Here is a 10,744-nt window from a genome sequence, read left to right as displayed (position 1 = left end):
CAGACTGTGGCCTGCAGAACTGAAAATATTTACTCTGGCTCCTTCTAGAGGGTCTGCGGCCCCTGAGTCACGCTGCACCTTCCCTGGCCTGACGTTTAGGTCTGTGAGATCTGTGAGCGGCTCTGGCCTGTCAGTGACGTGCACAGCGGATCGACAGAGGGAACCCTTTAAGCCCCTGCGGGCTGTCACTCACCACTCACTCCCGCCCACTGCACTCTGGCTCCTCCTGCACCACAGAAAGAAATCACAAGACTCACAGGGTTAGTAGACAATTCTATCGTATTTATGGTTTCTGGATAGACATTATTTGACAGCCTACAGGTTCTTGAGGTCAGTTCAGGACATACACTGTCACGGGGCCCTCGGAGGAGCTAGGAGAGGCACTCACCATGGCCGAACTTTCTTTTCCGAAACAAACTGTCCGTGAGGCCCCTCCGCCTCTGGGGGCAAAAGGGCCAAATACACAGGGGTCTCTGCTCCTTCTTCTGGGCTTTTGGTGGCCTTGGGGCCAGCCATGTCGGTTCTCACCCAGCCTGGACAGCAGGCATTCAGGAGGATCTTGTCCCCTCCCCTGTGCTCACTGAGGTTCCTGGCGTGGATCCTGGACAGGACCGTGACGCCGATTTTCGAGACCCCGTAGGCGGTGCTGGGCCAGCCCTCCTTCTCGTGCACCCCGTTCTTTGTGTCTTCCACGAACTTGTTCATGAGCCTCACCAGCTCCTCCTCGCTGATGGTGTCGCTTCGAAACTTCTGCTGCAGTTCCGGGCTGCAGCTCTTCAGAGCTCTGACACTTACATCGCTAGACACGTTCACCACCCTGCCTAAAATACAGCAGAAATCGTTACATAGAAAGGCCCGCACGAGAACGATCGTGCCCAATTTGCTGGGGTTTTGGACCAGGAAGCTCCCATGGGAGCAATTTCCAGGGTGCTCTGAACATAAACAAAGACTGTCTGGATGAGTAAGGACACGAAGCAACTGAAGTTCCATTAATAAAAGGAAAAGGGTCTGTCCAGGAACATGCTAAGGGGGATAGAAAGAGGTACTCATTGCATTCAGGAGCAGACAGCTCCTTCTCCCCTAAGACTATTTTGGGGAACACCGGAGGATCTTATGGTCACTGGCGCAGGGCTCTGTGAACAGGTGTCCACAGACCAACAAACAGCAGTTCTCAGGTGAACAGACAACATCTGGTTTGGAAGGCTGCTACTCTGATCGGGGAAGGTAAAAACAATCAGTTCAGGGGGCTGAACTGCATGCTGTTTCCTCCATGTTCGGGGTCGATAAGCGTGGGAGCAGGTGGTCAAGGGGAAGCGGGTGGCTGAAGTGACGCACAGGGCGGATGACTGTTGACACGACACAGGACTCTCACACCCCCTGGGGCACCCAATGCCAAGGACCATTCTCTCTGCTAGTGAGAGAGCCGGGGCTGCAGGTGGTGACAGCCGAGAGTCCCAGAGACAACGTGGACGGCGAGGGCTCCTCCTCAGACTCACCTTGGGGTTTCATGAGAGGCAGGAGCTCTGTGCAGACGTCTCGGGTACTAAAAAAGTTCGTTTTCATGGTCACTTCCGCTTGAATGTGAAATGGTGTGGGATCCTTAACTTGGGGAGAAAAGTAGAGTAGCATTAATAAATAGGCTGCATGTGTCAAAATTCCATAGAATGATGGGCGTTTTGTGTACAATTGGCTCCTAGTAATAGTACTCTGCCAAGAACAGTTCCTTGCCAGATGCTGTTGGCCAGTGCTGTGGGATGGTGAGGAAGGAGGAAAGTCTGGAGGTGCCCCAGGGCTAAGACAAAGGACTGATACAGGACAGAGACCCTGTTCTAAGACCGGTTGTTCCCGCTTTCTGGAAAAGCCGCATCATGGTGAGTCATGACCCCTGCTCCATTATAACAGCATTATAATAAATAAACATTGTGTGACCCCCTCCTCTGGTGGCCAGTCAAGGAAAATCATGGGAGACCCCATGTGCAGTAGCTTTAAAGTAATACAACTACCTGTACATGTGCAATAAAAGCCCACCAACACTAGCCAGGAATACCAGCCCTGTAAGAATAGCATCCCTCCAGCCCCTAAGGGCAATCTCTGCTAAGAGCTGACCAGCTCCCACGTTCTGTGGAGTGTGTTATCGCTTGATAAATCTGCCCTCTCTCTTTCTGCTATAAACTCTGTGTGTTCGGTTCAGTCTTTGTCCGTGATCACCGAGAACCTGGTTACCTGTGCCCACCTGTGAAATCGTACCATTCTGGAAGGCTGGGTGAGGGGTGTACAATGGGATCTTCGTGAACCGGATTGTGCAGTTTTCTTGTTTACTTAAAAAGCCATTCAAAATTCGCTCAACTGCCCTAAAGGCTAAACCTGGAGAAACTGAGAACCTAGAAAAGATTCCCTGGCGTCCAGAGCCAAGGGTTTCCAAACAAAGGTCCATTTGGCCCCAAAGCTCTCAGGTTTCTCTTGCACTTTGATCTACAGGCACCCCTGCCCCCCTTCTCTTTCCTCTAGGGCCTTTCTGCACCCCACAGGTGCCAAGAGCCCCACCGTGGAGATCCCCCGACAGATCCAGCCCAACCCTGGCTAGAGGCACTCGGGGTCACTCCTCCCCCGCGACCACCCAGCCCCTCACCCTTGAAGGCGATGCCCGCGTTGTTGACCAGCACGTCCAGGCCCCCATACTCCTTGAGCAGGAAGTCCCGCAGGGCCCGGATGCTCTGCAGGTCGTCGATGTCCAGCTGGTGGAAGCGCGGGCTCAGGCCCTCTGCCTGCAGCTGCTGCACGGCCGCCCGGCCCCGCTCCGCGTCCCGCGCCGTGAGCACCACGTCCCCCGAGAACTGCCGGCACAGGTCCCGCACGATGGCGAAGCCGATGCCCTTATTGGCCCCGGTGACCAGCGCCACGCGGCTGCAGGACGACATGGCTCGATGTGGAACTGGTAAAGCACCGGTGTGCAGAGCGGCCCGCTCTCTGCATGCTAAAGCGCGCAGCGCAAGCGAGAGCTCCCACCGAGCGTCCCAGCGTCTGCGTTTCTGCAGGTCACGCGCGCGCGGGCGCGGTGCCCAGAACCGTCTCGCCTATCGCGCAGGCGCAGGCCCCGCCCCTCAGGGCGTGGGCGGAATTGAAACTCCCGGTGGTGCTGGAAAGCAAGCAACCGCGACTTGGCATGTTTACAAAACGCCCGGGGCTGGAGCCTAAGGCCGTGGGCTGCTGGGCACTGTTAGTCCGCAGAGAATCTTTCTGGTGGGTCCTGTGACTGCAGTCGGCCCTCCGAGCGGTTTTCCTGGTATTCCTCTAACCAGGCAGTCACAGCTGCGCTTGCAGAAACGGAACGAACATTTGTACCGATTTTTTTTTCACCCCCTGATGTTTCCAACATATAGCTCGAAAACTAACGTATCTGCAACTGGAGTTGTGGAATAAGCTAGCAGACGTGACGGGCTCATAGGTGTGTTGATTTGAAAGGAAAGCTACTGGCTTATCCTTGGCTGGTTTTCAGCTAACAGCGGGAGGTGTTTACTAAACCGGCACAAGGTTGCCTGCCTAGATCAGCGATTTTCAGCCGGCGTGCTGCAAGAACCTTTAAAACGTGCGACACCTGACTGTTTAGTTGGGGGCACTGGCCAATTGTCCCGTAGATTGTCAAATAAAAAAATTATTACAGCCAACACAATAGCTGTCCGGTGTGAATGAGTCAAAATTGTACCTATTTCTTTTGTCATAATGGCAAAATATCTATTTTTTTTTTTTTTGGTGTGCTGCAGAATTCCAGTAATTGGCTTGTGTGTGCCCTGAGATGAAGCAGGTTGAAAGTCGCTGCCCTAGACACGTGCAAAGTCATCAGGGCTACCCGTCGCTGGGTCCTCAGGTGCGTAGGTGCCGGGGGGCTTTGCAGCCACTTTTCCCACTCAAATCACGAGTCAGCAGGCCTCCTGTTATCTTCGTTTTAGAATGAGAAAGTGGATCCTCAGAAAGTTCAAAAGATCAGTTGGGATAGGAAATGAATTTCTTCCTTACTGTTTAGGACTTAACAACGGAGGCAAGAGGGGGCTATCAAGTCAAGTTTCTTTCGTGTGCCGTCCCACAGGGCAGCCGCTAGCCACAAGTGGTCATTTACGTGTACGTTTAAGCAAAGCAATGCATTTGAGAAGTCAGTTCCTCAGCTGCACTAGCTACCCGTCCAGTGCTCACGGGTCACACGTGTTGGGGCTGCCGAGTCGGGCAGCGCAGGTGGGTACACGGTATTTCCACCGCAGCAGGGAGCGCTGCCGGAAAGCACGCTGCAGTTTCACGACAGGCTTCCAACCAGTTGCAAAAAGCTGAAACTAATCATGGGGATAAGACCTTTGATTTTTTTTGGCTAAAACTTTTTATTGAGATCATTGTAGAATTCACACGTCGTAGTAACAAATACTAGATTCCTCATGTCACACCCAGTTTTCCTCCATGGTAACATTTTGCAAAATCATAGTAAAATATCACAATCAGAATATTGATATCCAAACAGTCCATGCACCCATCATTCCAATTTCCTCAAGTTTTACTTGTACTTCTGTGTGCGGGCGTATCTGGAGCTATCCAATCTTCTCACGTGTAGGTTTGTCTATGCACGGCTGTAGTCAAGATAGCAAACATTTCCGTCAGCACCGGCGTCTGCCCTGTTGCTCTTTTAGAACCAGACACACTGTCTCTTGCCCACCACCCCCAACCCCATATCCTGGCAACCACTAATCTGTTCTCCATTTCTAAAATTTTATTCTTTCAAAATGTTACGTAGATGGAGTCATACAGTATGTGACCTTTTAGGATATATATATATATATATATATATATATATATATATGTATGTATTTTAATTAGGATAATTTAAGAGCTTTGTTTTGGATTTTCTTCCTTATCCAAGTATGTGCATGCTCTGTCACTTGCTGGGCTCCTTCCACACTACTAGTCATTTTCTTCTGTGGGCGGGGCGAACCAGTGTTAGAAAGAAGTGGGATGGCCCTGGTCGGTGGTTCAGTTGGTTAGAGCTTTGTCCCAATACACGGAGGTTGTGGGTTCGATCCCCAGTCGGGGCACATACAAGAATCAACCAATGAATGCATCAGTAAGTGGAAAAACAAGTCACTGTCTCTCTCTCTCTCTCAAATCAATAAATAAAAATTAAAAAAAAGAAGAAAGTGGATTACACCCCCTAAGAGGGCCACTTGGCCACAGCACACAGAGTTCAGGGAACTCTGGACACAGTGAGGGCCTGCCGTTTCAAAAGGCACATTGTAAGAGGGCCAAGAATCATGCCTTTCGGCCAGATTTGTTTATCAGTTTGGTGTTGGCAGCAACATAAGAACTGACATCTCAGTAGGGCGGGATGCTCCCGAAGACACAACAGGTAACATCTTGTAGTAGTAAGACTTTGGCACATGAAATAAGTGGCGTTAACAATTACTGGGGGAAAGGAAGAATGGTTCCAAAAATGGTACCGAAGAAAGGGAGTAACAAATGATTGGAAAGAAGAAAAAAGAGAGACATGACGTATGTCAATTAATTTCTAAAGAGAGGATAAACTGCTTTCTCATTTTTAAGTTATTGCTTTATTTATAAAACCATAAAAACAAGTATAAGAAAACTTAAAATGTACATTTTCCAAATGGGAAAAGGACTTTGTAAACATGGGAACGGGGGGAAGAATCACAGAGGAAAGTATGGATAGATTTGACTGTGGGAACCTTTTTGAAAATTTATATTGAAAAGCATCCCAATGGAAAGCCAGTGAATGGAGATGATAATTTTGTATCTTGTTTGTCAAATTTGGGTCTTGATCCTGTGGTGCATTTGAGCCCCCCTCCCCCCCATACATAGCATCTTGTTTGGGTTCTGAGCAACTTTCAAAACAAAACAAAACAAAACAAGAGAGTAAAAGTGGAGGCCCAGATGTCTGTTATTGCTGCCAATGGCCAACTCAGAAGTGAATCCTTAAATTGTGAGAGGTAAGGCTGAGATCCTCCTGGCTGCTACATAAAGAATTTTATCACATCACATCTGTTAACTTGTCGAATAAGCTCACATCTTTACTACTCACTGGTTCGAAGCAGTTATTTCACTTGTCCTAAAGTACAGAGCTCCATGGTGTCTTGAAAATAAAAAGTGTTGGAAAACGGTATTGTTAAATGATAAGCCAAACACTCTCAGGGTCTCCCCTTGTGTGTGGTTATTGACCCTCATAGAACTCACGTTGGCACCGGCTTTGCTCCTTACGCTTTGTTTAGGGTGCTCAATTAGTCTTCCTACCTGAGTGGAGCACGGGCTTGGAGTCCAGGAATCGAACTGTGGCTGAGCTGCTCAGTAGATAAGTGACTCCAAACAACTTACTTAATTCTATCAAAGATAAAGCTGGGCCCTTGCGGGTGTGGCTGAGTGCATTTGAGGCAGGAGATAGTCAGGGAGGAGGAAACCCTGAAGGTGCCCCAGGGCTAAGACAAAGGACTTTGATACAGGACAGAGATCCTGTTCTAAGACTGGTTGTTCCTGCTTTCTGGAAAAGCTGAATCATGGTGAGTCATGACTGCACCTGCGCAGAAGATGCTACATGACCCCTGCTCCATTATAACAGCATTATAATAAATAAACATTGTGTGACCCCCTCCTCTGGTGGCCAGTCAAGGAAAATCATGGGAGACCACATGTGCAGTAGCTTTAAAGTAATACAACTACTTGTGCATGGGCAATAAAAGCCCACCAACACTAGCCAGGAATACCAGCCCTGTAAGAATAGAATCCCTCCTGCCCCTGAGGTCAGTCTCTGCTCGGAGTTGGCTGGCTCCCACGTTCTGTGGAGTGTCGTATGCCTTAATAAATCTGCTGTCTCTCTTTCTGCTATAAACTGGGTGTCAGTTCAATTCTTTGTCCGAGATCACCGAGAACCTGGTTACCTGTGCCCACCTGTGACAGACTGAGTGCCAGCCTGCAAAGAGAAAGGTCACTGGTTTGATTCCCAGTCAGGGTACATGCCTGGGTTGCAGGCCAGGTCCCCAGTTGGGGGTGTGTGAGAGGCGACTGACTGATGTACCTTTCCTACACTGATGTTTCTCATTTCTCCCCCTCTCTTTCTCCTACCCTTCCCCCTCTCTAAAAGCAAAAAAAAAAAAAAAAAAAAAAGATAAAGCTGGATACTAAAGTGGTAAGAACAGATATGAATCCGTAATATATTACTGCACTAGGGAAGGAGGTCCGGTGTGAACTGAAGTGAACTTGGATTTGTACGGGGGTCACCGGGCTTTTTACAAGGAGGGAGAGGGAGGAGGGAGGGGGGCCAGAGGGGCTTGAGTAGAGTCAGGGAAGAGAAAAAATGCCTGATTAGGCCAGCTATGTGGCTGCATTCCAGCTGGGAAACAGAAACCCCATCCTTTCTCATAATTATATTTCAAAGGGATGGCTTTCATGAGAAAGACACTCATGAACTGTAGGGGATACATAATATCTCAAATACATGGAGCAAGGATCCTCACAATATAGTGTAAGGCTTTTCAGTAAATTCTCTAAAAACGGGTGGTAGTAGCCTCATCATCCAGTGTTGGCCAGAACAGTAAGTTCTTTTGGCAGCCTTGAGCTCAATAAGGGGGCTAGAGTCATCCTAGGGGAACAGGCCTTGAGCTGTTAGAAACTATGTGTTTGTTTACCTCTTTGAATGTTGGGGTGGGGTGTGTGCAGTGGATGAAATCATTCACGCTGAGTCTGCAGATTGTATAGGCCGAGGTTGAGGCCTTATGGAGATGAAGGCTCGGAAGACCCCAGCTAGTTTGGTCGAGAGGATCTTTGTCAATTCCCACCTGGAAAATGGGAGTATATATTTAATCTTCCTTCCTCATAAAGGAAAAAATACCTGTTTTATCTGCCCCTTTCTTCCTGTCTTGAACGTATTTGTGTGAGAATGTGATGACTGGAGCTGCAGCAACTATTTTGAGACCATGAGGAAGCACTAAAAGGTGAATAGCCAGTTCCATAAGGAGGATATTGTGTGGAAAATTAGAAAGAGCTTTGATTTTTGATGACATCACTAACTCTTGGATCCAAATCTGGAACCATCTATTTCTAACCTTTTTTTCCAGTAAGTTTTAAATTTAAGGATAGATTGAAAAGTTGCAAATGTAGTACAGGGTTCCAATATATCCCTCATCAAATTTCCCATATTATTAACCATCTCACTGTGATGGTTCATCGGTCACAACTAAGAAGCTAACACTATTACAGTAGTAATAAATAACTTATGTTTTATTTGAATTTTACTAGTTTTCCCCTAATATCCTTTTTCTATCCAAGGTTCCCTGCAGAATATCACATCGCAGTTAACTGTTATGTCTCCTTCGTTTCCTCTGGTTTATAACAGATTCTCAGATTACTTGTGTTTCATGACCTTTGACAGATTTTACGAGTATTGATGAAGTGTTTTGGGGTTTGTATATTTTCCTTTTTCTTTAAATATTTTATTTATTTTTAGAGAGGAGGGAAAGGAGGGAGAAAGAGAGGGAGGGAAACATCGATTGGTTGCCTCTCTCAGCCACCAGCTGGGGACATGGCCTGCAAACTAGACTTGTTCCTTGACTGGGAATCGAACCCGCCACTTTTTGGTCCGCAGGCTGGCACTCAGTCCACTGAGCCACACCAACCAAGGATGATGTTTGTTTTGTTTTTTTTCAAGAGAGAACAGGGGTTACGGGGCTTTGGAGAGGAACACCACAGAGGTTAAAGTACCTTCCCTACATCCTGGCATCCCATCAACATAATTCATCATGTTACAGAACACACAAGGGGGGGCCTGGGACGATATACTATTATTAAAAGAAGGCCCCGGTCCGTTATGTCTGCTGCCCTAGGAAAGACGTCTCTCAATGCCAGAGATTCGTGAAAAGGAAAGAAAATGTTTATTTAATGCTATACTAACTTAAAATAGTGACCTAATGGTTTTATCAAAAAAATCCTAAAGTCCCTAAAAACACCCACAAACACACAGTCCTTCCTTCCTTCCCCCTTTGCCCAGTCCAGAGTACCGTATCTCAGGAAAGGAAATAGAAGTCCATGACTCAGGCAGTCCTCTGGTTCTTCCCAGTTAGAACTCCATCTCGACTGGGAGACCTCCCTGGATTCCCGGCACCTTCGGCTGAGTCACCAGGATCTCTGCTAAAACCAGGTGGCGGTTCCCCCTTCTAAAGCTGTGGGGGTCCCCACTCTGCCAGGAATGTGGTCCTCTCTCTCTCAGGGCTGCAGGAAGGGAGAGTCCCCACTCTGCCAAAACTGCATGGTTCTGTCCTCCAAGGCTGCCGCATGGTTTCTCCCTCTCTCAGGGCTGCAGGAGTCTCCACTCCGTCAAGGCCGCGTGGTTTCTCTCCCAATGGCTGCCATGTCTGGGTTTAAATCCCCCATGCCCATCTTCCTCTGCAGCCCCATTTCCGACTCCTACACTTGGGCACACTTGCCCTCCATCTGCTGTCTTCTCCAGCTTTTCTGGTCGCCATTGTGGGTCTGGGCAGGTGTCACCCCATGTCATGGAGCCAATCTTCTCCCAGCTCCCACGCAGGTGCTGTAACTCAGGGGACCTGCCTCCCAGGTCCCATCTTGGGGGGAAGGTCCCTTTCCATCCCCCTGGCCTTGAGCATGGCCATAGCTATTTAGCATATCTAAGTGACCAGCCAAAGGCTATAGGTATGCTGAATGACCATGCCATGGATTAGCTGCAAAGCTGCCCTGCATGTTCTTGCTCTGTGTGCCCCTTCCCCCAACTCACACCTGTGGGGGAAGGGGTGAAGACACCTTAAAATCTCCCGGACACCTTGAGTTCTGGACCCCATTTCAAATGCCTATTTGGGGTCCCCCCTCTTGGCTGCACCCTGTAACAATCATGCAGGAGGTTAACCCTCATCACTTGGCCACTGCATTGCTTGCCAGGTTTCTCTACTCGAAGGTTCCTTTCCACCACTTTATTCTTCACCTGAGGATATGTTTATTGATTCCATTGCCAAAGTAAGGGGGTGGGTGTGAGGGACACAAATGTGAGAGAAAACTATCGGTTGCCTCCCGTAGTGCCTCAATGAGAGATAGAACCCGCAACCTAGTTATGTGCCGTGACCTGGCTCCTGCCACCTTTTGGTGCACGGGAGGACGGACGCTCCAACCAACTGAGACACCCAGCCAGGGCACTTTCCCCCACGTTCCATACCGCTCAGTACTCTTTAGAACCAAGCCACTATGCATATCTTGTCATCAAGGTGGGGTGGGTGGGGCAGAAATTGAGCTCCATCTCGCAGGGAGGAGTATTTACTTAGGGAATTATCTTGCAAGGTTGATCCTCGGACCGCTAGGCCATTGAGGCGGGGCTAGCCAAGCAAAGGGGCGGAGCTGGGCCGTCGGGGAAGTAGGGGCGGGCAGGGTCTGTGGCTGCCAGGGCTTTTTGGTTCCGGGGCGAGGTGACGGTCAGCGGACCAAAGGGTGGGTGCCTGCTGTGAGGGTCTGGCCTGAGATGCGCGCCTAGGAGGCTCCTCCCCTTTAGCAGGCAAAAGGTGACCCCGCAGGTCGGCTCATCAGAATGCAGGTTCCCCTCAACTGGAGTCCGGGGACCTAGATCACGGCGGGTCTGGGCGTCCTCGGCGCATCCGGAATACACTGCGCATGCGCCAGGCAGTAGCCAGTTGTGGAGACGGGGGGCTCCTCCTGGCAAGCGAGGACTTGGTTTCGGCTGGTGGAGACTCCGTGCAGTCCT

At 49.3% G+C, this 10,744-nt stretch overlaps 1 protein-coding gene across 1 annotated transcript; it reads right to left on the bottom strand.

Annotated features, from left to right (window-relative positions):
* Positions 1–261: 261 nt before the first annotated feature.
* LOC114490628 (carbonyl reductase [NADPH] 1) lies at positions 262–3,047 on the bottom strand. Its single transcript, XM_028504704.2, has 3 exons — positions 2,630–3,047; positions 1,497–1,604; positions 262–821 (listed from the first exon to the last, which is right to left on the bottom strand). Exons 1-3 carry the CDS (start codon positions 2,916–2,918, stop codon positions 385–387), a joined length of 834 nt encoding a protein of 277 aa, XP_028360505.1. The 5' UTR covers positions 2,919–3,047; the 3' UTR covers positions 262–384.
* Positions 3,048–10,744: the final 7,697 nt, after the last annotated feature.

This window comes from Phyllostomus discolor, chromosome 2 (assembly GCF_004126475.2).
Source record: "Phyllostomus discolor isolate MPI-MPIP mPhyDis1 chromosome 2, mPhyDis1.pri.v3, whole genome shotgun sequence".
Lineage (NCBI taxonomy): Eukaryota > Metazoa > Chordata > Mammalia > Chiroptera > Phyllostomidae > Phyllostomus > Phyllostomus discolor.
Note: the sequence above shows the minus strand (reverse complement) of the source record. Positions and strands in the feature narration are given on the sequence as shown.

What these genes read in the sequence shown, in the direction of transcription:
- LOC114490628 (XM_028504704.2), bottom strand. Translation starts at nt 2,918, where the DNA reads ATGTCGTCCTGCAGCCGCGTGGCGCTGGTCACCGGGGCCAATAAGGGC. An exon ending in CGCGGGCATCGCCTTCAAGG is followed by an intron (nt 1,605 to 2,629) that starts GTGAGGGGCTGG and finishes TTTCTCCCCAAG; the next exon opens with TTAAGGATCCCACACCATTT. An exon ending in GCCTCTCATGAAACCCCAAG is followed by an intron (nt 822 to 1,496) that starts GTGAGTCTGAGG and finishes GCTGTATTTTAG; the next exon opens with GCAGGGTGGTGAACGTGTCT.